General features: G+C 36.6%; 1 protein-coding gene across 12 annotated transcripts in view; it reads right to left on the minus strand.

Moving 5' to 3' along the window:
• The window catches only part of EMSY (EMSY transcriptional repressor, BRCA2 interacting), an 80,611-nt gene that overhangs the window by 36,741 nt on the left and 30,357 nt on the right, over positions 1–13,513 (minus strand). For all 12 annotated transcript variants that reach the window (XM_060018245.1, XM_060018248.1, XM_060018243.1 and 9 more), the window contains 2 exons: positions 8,766–9,020; positions 669–818 (listed from right to left, as the gene is read on the minus strand). In XM_060018245.1, coding sequence (XP_059874228.1) covers positions 669–818; positions 8,766–9,020 — 405 coding nt within the window. The remainder of the gene's footprint in view (positions 1–668; positions 819–8,765; positions 9,021–13,513) is intronic.

Consider the following 13,513-nt stretch of genomic DNA (forward strand, 5'->3'; position numbering starts at 1 on the left):
AGCACTCTGCTGGGGACTTTCCATACCTGATTTAACACTTACAATAACTTTATGATCACATTGAAATAGACAATGGAAAAGACTGAGAGGAATTAAAGTAAACTGCTCAAGGTCACAAAAGGTGGTACTATTTAAAATGTTCTATACTGTCACTTCCTTGGGCATAGCCTGGATGCTCTCATAACTGGATAAAATGGCATCCTATGCTTTTCTCAGTCTGAGTAATGCTTACTACACTGTAATGTTATATAGATTCTCAACCTCATCAGTGTGAGATCCTTGCAGGCGGGGACTGTGTTTTCATTCACTCAACAAATCCTGACTAAACACCTACTTACCGACTAGCTCTACATATATATGGTGAATAAAACAGGCAAGGTCCCTTATCCTCATGGAGCTCATGGTCTAATAAGGTGAATAACATTAAACAAATCGACAAAAAGTAGCTAAGTAATTAGAAATTATAGTATGTGTTATAAAGGAAAAGAAGAGGACCATGACAATAGCAGAGAGCTAATTTCAGTTGGGAGGAGGAAAGAGTCAAGAAAGACCTCTTTGAAGAACTGTCTCATTAATTTCTATATTCCCAATGTCAAGTGTATTGCTAGTACAGAGAAATTACTCAATAAGTATGATGAATGAATGGACTGACGCTCAAGAAAACTTACCAGTAGGAGTGGTTACAAGTTTAGTTGTCATAATTGCACCATTACTGCTAACCACCATAATAGGGGAATTGCTACTGGTGGGCAGAGTTGCTGTCACTGGTTTGGGTAAGATTTTACTTGGTTGAACTTGTTGTGTGATGATTTTAACACCTTTGAAAGAAGAAAGATAAATCTCAGTACAAATTATTTTTAATAACATGTGCTTTGTATCAACCCAAGAGGGCAGCAGTTACACACATTTACTGAGTCTTGCCTAAAAAGAGGCTTTTGTTCATACTGATGAAAGATATTCTTTTAACTTTTATTCCTCAAATTCCTATCTTCCCAAATTTCTCTCATTCAGAAATATAATTAAAATACCACAAAAGCTATTAACAAGTTTTAATGAAAAACAATTTTTCTTTTGTCTATGATCACATCATATAAGAGCTTTCAAACCAAATTAGCCATTGATCTGAACTTTTACAAACAATCTGTGTTCCATGCAAATACTTGGGACGAAAGGACTAGGATAAGAAGTCAAAAATAAAAGCAGGGCAGGAATACTGATGCAGACATAGAGAACGGACGTGTGGACACAGGGTGGGAAGGGGAGGGTGGGATGAATTGGGAGGTTAGGATTGACATATATACACTACCATGTGTAAAACAGATAGCCGGTGGGAACCTGCTGTATAGCACAGGGAGCTCAGCTGGGTGCTCTGTGATGACCTAGGTGGGCAGGATTGGGGGGTGGGGGTGAGGGGTGGGAAGGAGGTCCAAAAGGGAGGGGATATATGTATACATATAGCTGATTCACTTCGTTGTATAGCAGAAACTAACACAATATTATGAAGCAATTATACTCCAATAAAAAAATTTAATGTAGCTTTTATATATTCTCAACTCTACCAAAGATTTCTCTAACCTCTTAAGACTGTAAAGAGCAAGAACATTTTGTTTTTGAACATTTATTTTTAAATTGACTTCTTTTAAAAGTATTTAAATAGCTCACTTTGTCAAAAGTAAAGAACGCACTATTATTGCACCTACATAAAATATGCATGTGGACAAGAACTTGAAGGCAGTATATAAAAATAAAATTAAAATGTTAGGGTGGTGATGTTATGGTAGTTTTTACATTTTTCAACTTTTTAATTTAAATGTTATAAGTGTTACACTGCCTTTTCAAATGTAAGATGTCCATTTAAAAGAAATCTCTCATGTTAACTACAAATTTAAGTACTAATAATTGTTAATTAAGGAAGGAAATTTTTGGTAACACTTTTTCCCCACTAAACTTCACTGAAATAATTCATGGGATAGAATACATTTCAACAGACAACTAAAATTTTTATTACTTTTTTGGATGGTGATTTAGGTTAAGACATTAGGAAGCAAACAAATTTATTTATTTAATAGCCTTAAATAATTTCAAAATACTTGTAACCAACAAAGAAGTTAAAATTATGACATCCAGGCATAATTAGGCAAATTACTTAATAATCTCTATGACTCAGTTTTCTCATTTATAAAATAAAGATACTATTAGTATATACCTTCTAGGGCTATGTGAAGATTAATTACATCACAGTTGTGAAGTGCCTAATACATAGCAAGAGTTCAATAAATAAAGTATTATTATTGTATAAATAAATTCTGATTACAATAAATCATAAACTGTGAAGTTGTAGGGAAAAAATGATTTCTAATATTATCTTATTAATGAATTACAATAATGCTTAAGGTACATAAAAAGAAACCCCCAAAGAAATAACCACAGAGATAAAAATTAAGGAAATCATAAGACACTACTTTGCTTAGTCCTACACAAACAAGTTGAAAATTTGGATCAAATGGATAATTTTCTAGAAAAACAGTATTTATCAAAAATTGACCTCAAAAAAGATATATAAATAGACAAGTTTCCTTGAAACAAAATTTTAAGAGCTCCTCCCCCTTTCCCCCCAACATAGCAGGCCCAGATAGTTTCACAGGACAATTCTATGGTCCTTTAAAAAGAAAATAACTCCAATGTATTTAAAACCATTCCTCTCATCACAAGAAAAAAAATATGTTAACTATGTGGTGATGGATATTAATTAAACTTATTGGGGTAATCATTTCATAATATACGCATATATCAAATCATTATGCTGTACACCTCAAACTAATACAATGTTATATGTGAATTATATCTCCACTTAAAATAAACCAACAACAAAAACCATTCCAGAGAGTGATTTCTGACAAGAGAGCATAAGGAGCTCTGCTAACCTGCTAACCCAATGAAACTGGCAAAAATGGTTTAAAAAAACAACCAATGAAAAGCTCTGGAAACGGTCCTAAGACCAAATGAAGAAACATCTATTCAAGAATACACAAAGGGCTTCCCTGGTGGCGCAGTGGTTGAGGGTCTGCCTGTCGATGCGGGGGACGTGGGTTTGAGCCCTGGTCTGGGAGGATCCCACATGCCGTGGAGCAACTAGGCCCGTGAGCCACAACTACTGAGCCTGCGCGTCTGGAGCTTGTGCTCTGTGACAAGATAGGCCGTGACAGTGAGAGGCCTGCATACCACAATGAAGAGTGGCCCCCGCTCGCTGCAACTAGAGAAAGCCCACGCACAGATATGAAGACCCAACACAGCCAAACATAAATAAATAAATAAATAAAAATTTTTAAAAAAGAAAACACAGAAATATTTGCTAAGAACAGTGAAATCTATGACATTTAAACTAACACCTGTTCCTCCTCCCTCCCTATAGGTGAAGCAAGGACTGCTCTCCAGACTGCTGCAGTCAAGAACACAGGGTTTCCTCCTACCCCAGCTCCCAGTTGGCGGGCTTTCTTCTGAGGAGCAGAAGGACTTCAGCTTATCTCTTTCTGCTCCCAGGCACCTGTTTTAAGTCCCAGGCAACTGCAGTCAATAGGTGGGTACTCCCTGCTTCTGCCCAGCCCCCAGTTCATGGAACAAAGGCTCTATCTTGGGCACAGAGCCACTGAGAATACTGGGGTCCTGACCACCACTGCCCTGGCTTGTGAGGGAGTGGCTCCACCAACCAGGGGAAGCAAGCTGAGAGGATCTCAGGCTGCTTGCCCAACCTCCCACACTTGCCTTCACTGAGTGCTCAGCTCCTAGAGCAGGGGTATCATTCAGAGAGAAGTCTGCCATTGACCCTACCCCCAGAGCTCCAGAGCTGCCTGAGGATAAAAACATGTCCTAAAACATATAGCTCCTAGCCTCTTCCCAGAGGAACTGACTTCATATGTAACAGAGCATGAAGAAGTTCAAGCCTAAGGGTGCTCTCAAAAACAGTGGAGGATGTGAATGAAAGGCAACTAGAAGGAGAATCATGGATTTAATTAAGATACCTTTTAGACTATAGGCCAGTTTGCAGGACAGAACTGAATAGTAAGGAAGCTGAGAGGAACGCTCCTATGGTCAGAACAAATATCAAAAATGGACCTTTGAGATTATTCCTTCAAAGAAGCCACAATTTGGATGAGTTCACAGAGCAACTTATGCTCCAGGAATTGTTGAAAAAAATAGAGCAATCAGTTAGTGGAGTTTAACAGCTGGGTGTGGTCAGGAAAAGAGGAAAAAGCCATACCAATATCACTGTCACCTCAGAATGACTGGGCATACCCAGAGCTGTACCTCCCTGAGGAACAACAGCAGAGACTTAACTTCAGCAACATAATTGATCTAGTCACTAAACAACAAAGAACCATGCCAATAACAATAATAAATCAGGGGTGGGGGTAGGGGAAGATCAGTACCCAGTTACAATATATAATGTCTAATATCTATATATCTAATATCTAAAATATCAATGTAAATATCTAAAATGTCCAGTTTCCAACAAAAACTTGCAAAGAAACATGAAAGTATGACCCACACAGTGGAAAAAAAGCAGGCAACAGAAACTGTGAGAGCAACCAGATGTCAGACTTAACAACAACAAAAACACTTCAAAATAGCCATTACACATACGTTCACAGAAGTAGAGGGAAGCATGATTACAAAAGTAAAAGAGGGTATGATGACAAAGTTGCATCAAATAGAGAATATTAATTAAGCAATAGAAATTAGAAGAAAGAACCAAATGGAAAATGCAGAGTTGAAAAGTACAATAACTGAAATAAAAAATTCACTAGAAGGGCTCAAGAATAGATTTGAACTGGCAGAAGAAAGAATTAGCAAATTTAAAGACAGATCAATTAGAGATTATGCAAGCTGAAGAATGGAAAGAAAAAAGAATGAAGAAAATGAACAGAAATGTGGAACACCATTAAGTGCACAACATATGCAATGTAACTACAAAAAGGAAGGAATAGAGAGAAAAGAGAAAAAGAAGTATTCAAAGAAGTAATGGCTGAAAATGTTCCATATTTATTGAAAAGCAATAACTTACACATCCAGGAAGCTAGACAAACACTGAAGAAGATAAATATAAAGAGAACCACAAACAGGCACATCACACTAAAAATGCTGAAAGTCAAAGACAAGGAGAAAATCCTGAGACCATCAAGAGAACAACAATTTCCATTTACAATGGGATTTCATTAAGGTTAGCAACTGACTTTTCAGTGGAAACAATGGAGACCAGTAGGCAGCAGAATAACGTATTCAAAGTGCTCAAAGAAAACCTGTCAACCAAGAATTTGATATCCAGCAAAGCTATCTTTCAAAAAATGCAGATGAAATAGTCTTTACCAGATAAACAAAAACGGAGAGAGTTTGTTGCTAGCAGACCACCTTACAACAGACACTCAAGGAAGTTCTATGAATAGAAGGAACAAGAAACAAAACAATGATATCCACTCTTGCCAGCTATATTCAACATTTTACCAGAGGTTCTAGTTAGGGAAATAAGGCAAGAAAAAGAAATACAAGGCATCCAGACTGTAACAGAAATTATCTCTTTGCAGATGATTTGATCTTTTATATAGAAAATCCTAAGGAATTCACTATAAACTACTAGAACTAAAAAGTGAGTTCAGCTAAGTTGCAGGTACAAAATCAACAAAAAATCACTTGCATCTCTATACATTAGCAATGAGTAATCCAAAAGATGAAGTTAACAGTTCCACTTACAACAGCTACAAAAATAAAATACTTAGAAATAAATTAACAAAAGAAGTGTAAAATTTATACACTAAGAACCACACATTTCAACACGTTGAAAGAAATTAAAGATCTAAATAAACACAAAAACATCCCATGTTCATGGATCAGAAGATTTAACATTATAAAGATGGTAATACTCTTCAATTGATCTACAGATTCAATGCAAACCCCATGAGATTCTCGGCTGATTTCTTTGTAGAAATTGACAAGCTGATTCCAAAATTCATACAGAATTGCAAGGGACCCAGAATAGCCAAAACTATCTTTTAAAAAAGAACAAAACAGGAATACTCACACTTCCTCATCAAAACAATGTAAATCAATGTAATCAAATCAGCATACAAATAGACATATAATGGAACAGAATTGAGAATCCAGAAATAAAGTCATACATGTGCTCAGTGGATTTTCAACAAGGGTGTTGAGACCATTCAATGGGGGGGAAGACAGTCTTTTTAACAAATGGTATTGGGACAATCGAAGAGCCATGCATGAAAGAATGAAGTGGGATCCTTATTTCACACCTTAACAAAATTAATCAAAATAGATCAAAGACCTAAATTTAAGAGGCAAAATTATCAATCTCTTAGGGGAAAAAATAAGGATAAATCTTTATAACCTGGGATTTGGCAAAAGATTCTTAAATACAATACCAAAAGCACAAGCAACAAAAGAAAAAATAAACTGTACATTACCAAAATTAAACATGTTTGTGTTTCAAAGGACATCATCAAGAAAGTGAAAAGACAACCCACAGAATGGGAGGAAATATTTGTAATTCATGTACCTGATAAAGGTTTAATATCTAAAATATGTATAGTAAAAAAAAAAAAACTCATACAATTCAATGATAAAAAGACAAATAACTCAATTAAAAAGTGGCAAAGGATATAAATAGGTATTTCTCCAAGGAAGGTATATAAAGGGCCAATAAGCATTATGAAAAGATGGTCAACACCATTAGTCATCAGAGAAATGCAAATCAAAACCACAATGAAATACCACTTCACACAAACTGGGATGGCTAGAACCAAAAAGTCACAGACTAGCAAGTGTTATCAATGGACAAGTGGATAAACAAAATGTGAATTATTATTTGGCCATAAGGAGGAATGAAGTACTAATACATGCTACTTCATGGATGAACCTTAAACATTGTTAAGTAAAAGAAGCCAGTCACAAAAGATCACATATTATATGATTCCATTCACATAAAAATCCAGAATATAGAAATCTATAGACAGAAAGTAGATTAGTGGTTGCTTAGGGCTGGAGAGGTTGTCACGGTGAGTAGGGAGTGATAGCTAAATGGTACAGGGTTTCTTTTGGAACTGATGAAAATGTTCTAAAATCAACGGTAGTGATAGTTGCACATATCTGTGAATATACTACCTACCACTGAACTGTACACTTTAAATCAGTTAATTGAATGGTATGTGAATTATATCTCAATAAAGCTGTCCTTTAATAGAAAAAGTTCCAGAGCATTTTAAAAAGGAAAACTTTACAATTCTTTCTTGGAAGCACACATATCATTGAAACTAAAGCCTGACAGAGACTGCAGGCAAAGAGAAAACTACAGACCAATTTCCCTATGTCTATCAATGCATTACTATCCATACCTCATACTAGGTATGAGGCAGAGGTGAAATGGTACAAACTTCCAGTTATGAGATAAATAAGTGCTGGGGATATAATAATGTACAGCATGATGACTTAACAATACTGCATTGTATATTTGAAAGTTGCTAAGAGAGTAAATCTTAAAAGTTCTCATCACAAGAAAAAAAATTGTAACATGTGTGGTAATAGATGCTAACCTATTGTGATAGTCATTTTGCAATAGATACATATATCAAATCATTATGTTACACCTAAAACTAATACAAAGTTATGTGTCAATTACATCTCAAAAAATAATAATAAAATGTTCCTATCAAAAAATAAAACAAGGGACTTCCTTAGTGGTGCAGTGGTTAAGAATCCACCTACCAACGCAGGGGACATGGGTTCGATCCCTGGTCCAGGAAGCTCCCACATTCCGTGGAGCAACTAAGCCTGTGTGCCACAACTACTGAGCCCACATGCCACAACTACTGAAGCCCGTGCACCTAGAGCCCATGCTCCACAACAAAAAGCAGCCACTGCAATGAGAAGCCCACACACCACAACAAAGAGCAGACCCCACTCGACGCAACTAGAGAAAGCCTGCGCACAGCAACAAAGATCCAACGCAGCCATAAATAAATAAATAAAATAAAATAAGATAAAACAAACAAAAAACTGAAAATGTCAGCATCTCCCAAAGTCCTTTTCTACCACCAAATAAAATCCAGCTTCAGTGGAGGAAAAAAAATCCATTTTCTTTTCTTAAAGATATTAAGTACGTTAAGATGCTTCTTCGTCTCCCTGTATCTAAGCCTCCATCCTACCTGCCTTTCTATTCAATACTTTTATGATTCGATAACTTAACAGTAATTGCCTCCTACCCCTGCGTTCCCACTGTGCTAGAGATGCTTTCAATAAACTGCTAAATTGTTATACCACAAACTTCTTCACTGTACACAATGTCTTTTAATCTTAGCACCTCTGCCCATGACAAATTTACGCCAGATTCACAATACGGCCTCTAACACAAGACTCTCCAGACTAATTTTTCCACTGCTCACTTCCCATAACCCCAGTGGGCTCCAAAGTATAGTTCTAAAGTCTGGGTTTGTTTCCTCGGCTTCCTTTATCTCTTCTGAGAGTTCACTGAAAAAAACCTCTTCCTGCTGTGCAAACAGCTTTTTTCTCCCTTCTCTATTCCCAAGCACCAGTTCTCTCTATGTAAGTATTTCCAACAGGAGGGTCTCAAAATATATTTTGGAATTAAAACTCTAATGCTTGAGGAAACTGTATGTGGAAGTGAATCCATATATATTGCAATCTTCAGAGAACTGGTGACTGGGGAAGAATTACCATCTCCTGAAACATTTTCCATTTACCTGACTCCTGTTTGATTTGAATGGTAGGCTTGATACCAGGTGGCAAAGGAGACTGCTGAGGCTGTTGCTGATGAGATACCGGAGAAGGCTGGGCCACCTGTTGCTGTGTCTGTTGCTGTACTTGATGTAACTGCTGCTTAGGAGACTGTTGATGCTGTTTAGGAAACTGTGCAAGAATCTGAGTTGGGGCACCCACTAAGCTTTTGGGAGAAGGAAGTCTGGTTGATGCCATTTTGATTGCTGATGTAGATACACCTATAGAAGAGTAAGGATTAGAACATTTAATAGTAAAACATAATTAAAGCTACTTCTGGTTATTGTAGGAAGTAATAGCTTAAAACTAGGTAAATCAACAAAAATAATGATTATTAAGCACCTAGTGTCAGATATAATGTCTATGGTATTTTACATATTTTATACCTAGTCCTCAAACTTTGCAAGGGAAGCATCATTGCTCTAACACTCAAGAAACTAACTGATTTTCCCTTGGTGAAGAGTCAAAACAAAAGAAACAAAGTATCAGGCAGGATGTTCTCACACATGTTTCTCAATAGGTTTTTCTCTTAAAAAACACAGGTTCTCAATGTGAATAAAAGAACACGGGTCGGACAGGGAGGGTGGGAGGGAGACGCAAGAGGGAGGGGATATGGGGATATATGTATACGTATAGCTGATTCATCTTGTTACACAGCAGCAACTAACAACAATGTAAAGCAATTATACTCCAATAAAGATGTTTTTAAAAAAAAAAAGGACAAAGCAAACTAGGTTTTGAATCTTATTTGTAGTACAGTTTTTCGAATATTATTTTTCAGGTTCTAATGAGTCAATTTAAACATAGCATTAGACAAAATAATTCACACTGAAACATTCACCTTTCGAATTATTCAGCATGGCAAAGTACAACAGCTTTTCTATGTCTCATTTCCAATTATCTATAAATAAAATCATTTCTTGAGAACTGGGTCATTACATAATCATGTGAAAAGTTACAAGTGGGCATACTACTCAATATATCCACAGCAAAAAAATTCTCGTGATACAAGGTTTTAAGACACTTCTTTTCAATGCAATACTAATATTAGCAACCATGCGTAGGTAGCAAATACCAACAATTTTCAGTAAAGATGTGTGAGTCTGACAGAAATTCTTCCCTCTCCAAGATTTTTCATCAGTAATCTTATAATTCATCAACAACACAATAGGACTATTATCTGTAAGTAAATTAATACTCCTCACAGAAAGAACCTAGATAGAATATAACTCTCCGTATCAACTTTTTGAGCACTGATAAAACAATGAAAAGAAACTGATAATTTGATGGCCTAATTACCAAGTTCCAATTATCAAACAGGCTATTTCACTCCTTCCTCCACCACAGCCCCACTATGACATTTACATTGTATTACAGAAAAAAATTTAAATAATATCACATTTTTATGTAAAATGTTTCTGGAGAATAATAAAAATGAAGAAGAAGCCTTGAGAAGTCACTCTGACCCTCTCAGGTTCCCCATATGTTGAATTTTCCTTGCCCTATAATTCTCTAAGGGTTGCTATATGGATCAGGTAAAAATCATAGATTGAGGAATAGTTTGAGAGAAGACAAAAGAAAGATGTAGTCAGAATCACCTGGAGGGCTGACTCACATTACTTACACATTCTCCTGCCTTGCCCACTCCCATCCCTCCCTGAATGCTAGGATCTTGGTGACATGTGTATGTTATACTGCTTAGTTGTACTGAACTAGATTATCTCTGGAGCCCTTTTCAGTACCAACATTTTATAACTTAATGAATATAAAGTGCTATTCAAGTAAAACACACTATTTTTAAACGATGTGAAAACTTTAACCTTTATATTGCATTCATAATGAACTCTTGTATTAATTGAGGTAAACTGTGCACATGAGTAACTCCCTAACTAATCTACGTTCTCTATATCCTATTATATAGGAAAAGTATCTAATGTAAAGGCAGTCAGGGTGACTTCAGAATCAGAGAACTGTGTTCAAATTATGTCTTCAGGGCTTCCCTGGCGGCGCAGTGGTTGAGAGTCCACCTGCCGATGCAAGGGACATGGGTTCGTGCCCTGGTCCGGGAAGATCCCACATGCCGCGGAGCGGCTAGGCCCGTGAGCCATGGCCGCTGAGCCTGCACGTCCAGAGCCTGTGCTCCGCAATGGGAGAGGCCGCAACAGTGAGAGGCCCGCGTACCGCAAAAAAAAAAAAAAATTATGTCTTCAACACATAAACTCATAATAGCTGTGTGATCTTATTAAAGTATTTAATTCCTTTAGATATTTATTCATTCAATAAAAACTTACTGAGCATATACTTTATGCTATATCCTTGGGAAACTCTTTTGTATCCATGAAACAGTCCCTACCTTCAGGAAGGTTAGAGAAGACAATCAAATGATCACACAAATCTATCATTACAAATTGTAATAAATATTATTTTTGTTTTAACAAATAAAAAGCCCCCTTCCTCTTCCTTTTGCTCTTCGATTCACAAAAATTTAGTGCTAAAGCCATCAGATGCTGCAAAGCACGATGAACAACTAGATGGCTAAGCAGAATAATGGCTAAGCATGGGGTGTTAGAACCCACTGCAGAGACTGACTGAGCATGGGAGTCAGAGTCCAAGTAGGTTGAGGAGGGAGTACATGCTGTGGGAGCTCAGGGTACAGTGCCACATATAGAGTTAGAACTCAAGTAGGATAAACAGGGGTTCCATGAATGTGAGCCACCTAGCACAGGTTCTCAAAGCTTGAGCAGGATGTCCACAGGAAGGGGTGGGATCAGAGTCCAAACTGGGTGAAGAAGACTTCTGGGTAGGAGGGTGGCCTGGCACAGGTGTCAAAATTGAGCAGGGTGAGAAAGACATCATGCAAAAGGGTGACATGGGGAAAGTGTCAGAACTCAGGTGGAGTGAAGTAGAAGTCTGCAAGATGTTAGAACCTGAGTGGAATGAGGAAGGTATCTGCATGAAGGTAGAGGCAACAGCAGCAACAATGACAGATTGGTTATAGAGTGGGGAACTGATAAAATAAGTAAGTATATGAAAGATAATGGAAGCTAGGTTTTTGAAGAAGGGAGAAAACTAGAATTAACAAGCAGAGTTTGAAATTGGACATATCAGTATGGACCCAAAGTTTTCAACATATAGAAATAAATATAGATGTATATACGTGTGTGTATAAATCTACATGCAGACACACACACACACACACACACACACACACACACACACCCCTTAGCAATGAGCATATCTAGCACCAAAATTTTCTTCTAATTATCACTTTCCACTAAAATGAATCAGGGCTCCTTAGAGAAATGGCTAAACCAAGGACTAGGGTAGGAAAAGTACATGAGGTTGGTGAATATAAAAGACTCCCCCCCCACCTTTCCGTAATTTCTTTAAAAGAAAATTGACTGTTTAAAGCAAAAGTAGTAACAATGCAATGTGGGGTTTATGATATATATAATTAAAATGTATGATAACCAGAGTGCAAGGATGAGAGAGCAGAAATAGAAATAGAAGTGTATTATTCGAAGATTCAAATACAATATGGGAAGTTGAAGACAGACTGTTACAATTTACAATGTATAATGTAAGCTCTAGAGCTGAGTTCTTAACCAGGGCAATTGTGCTCTCCCTTTTGCCCCTGGATATTTGGTAATCACTAGAGACATTTTTTATTGTTATGACAGGAGGGTGTGCTACTGGTATCTAGTAGGTAAAAGCCAGGAATGCTGCTGAACATCCTATAATGCACAAGTCAGCCCCTCATAACAAAAAATTATCTGGTCCAAAATGTCCATATGTGGAGGTTGAGAACCCTACCCTAAGCAATTATTAAAAAAAGTAGAGCTAATAAGCCAATGTGTAAGAGATAAAATAGAATCCTTTTTCTTAAAAAACTCAATAAATCCAAAAGAAGACAGTAAAATGGGAGAAAAGAAAGCAAAGAATACAGAAAACAAATAAAAAACAATTATTAAGATAGTAGACCTAAACTCAATCATATTGATAATTATATCGAATATAAATGGACTAAACACTTCAATTAAAAGGCAAAGATGGTCAGAATGGATAAAAAAGTAAGCCCTGACTATACAATGTTCATAAGAGGTGTATTTTAAATACAAAGGCACAGATGGGTTAAAAGTAAACAGATGAAAAATATGATGCAAACCCTAATTACGAGAAAGTTGGAGTAGCTACATTAATATCAGAAAAGGTAAACACCAAAATAAGGAGTACTGAGAGAAAAAGAGCAATGTTTCATAATAAACAGGAAGTCAATTCATCAAGAATATACAATGTTTCATAATAAAAAGGAAGTCAACTCATCAAGAATATACAACAATCCTAAACGTGCATACACCTAATAACAGAGCTCAAAATACATGTGACAACAACCGACAAAGGGAAAAATGTACAAACCCACAATTACAGCTGGAGGTTTTTACACTCCTCTCAATAACTGATACTACAAATAGACGCCGCCCAAAAAAGGAAAATTTGATCAATTTGTCTTTTGTGGTTGTGTCAAAAGAATTTAGAAGCCAACTTGAAGAGGCTCCCACTGCAACAGATTGGACAATTTGAGCACCAAAAGAATATTTGTGATGGATTGACAGACATCAGAAATCTTAATGATACGGGGAACAAAAATCTTATTGGTCACTGAACCATCTCATTATCTGAAAACATATAAATAAACAGAAATAATTCCTGTATG

Source organism: Delphinus delphis, chromosome 8 (assembly GCF_949987515.2).
Source record: "Delphinus delphis chromosome 8, mDelDel1.2, whole genome shotgun sequence".
NCBI classification, from domain to species: Eukaryota; Metazoa; Chordata; class Mammalia; order Artiodactyla; family Delphinidae; genus Delphinus; species Delphinus delphis.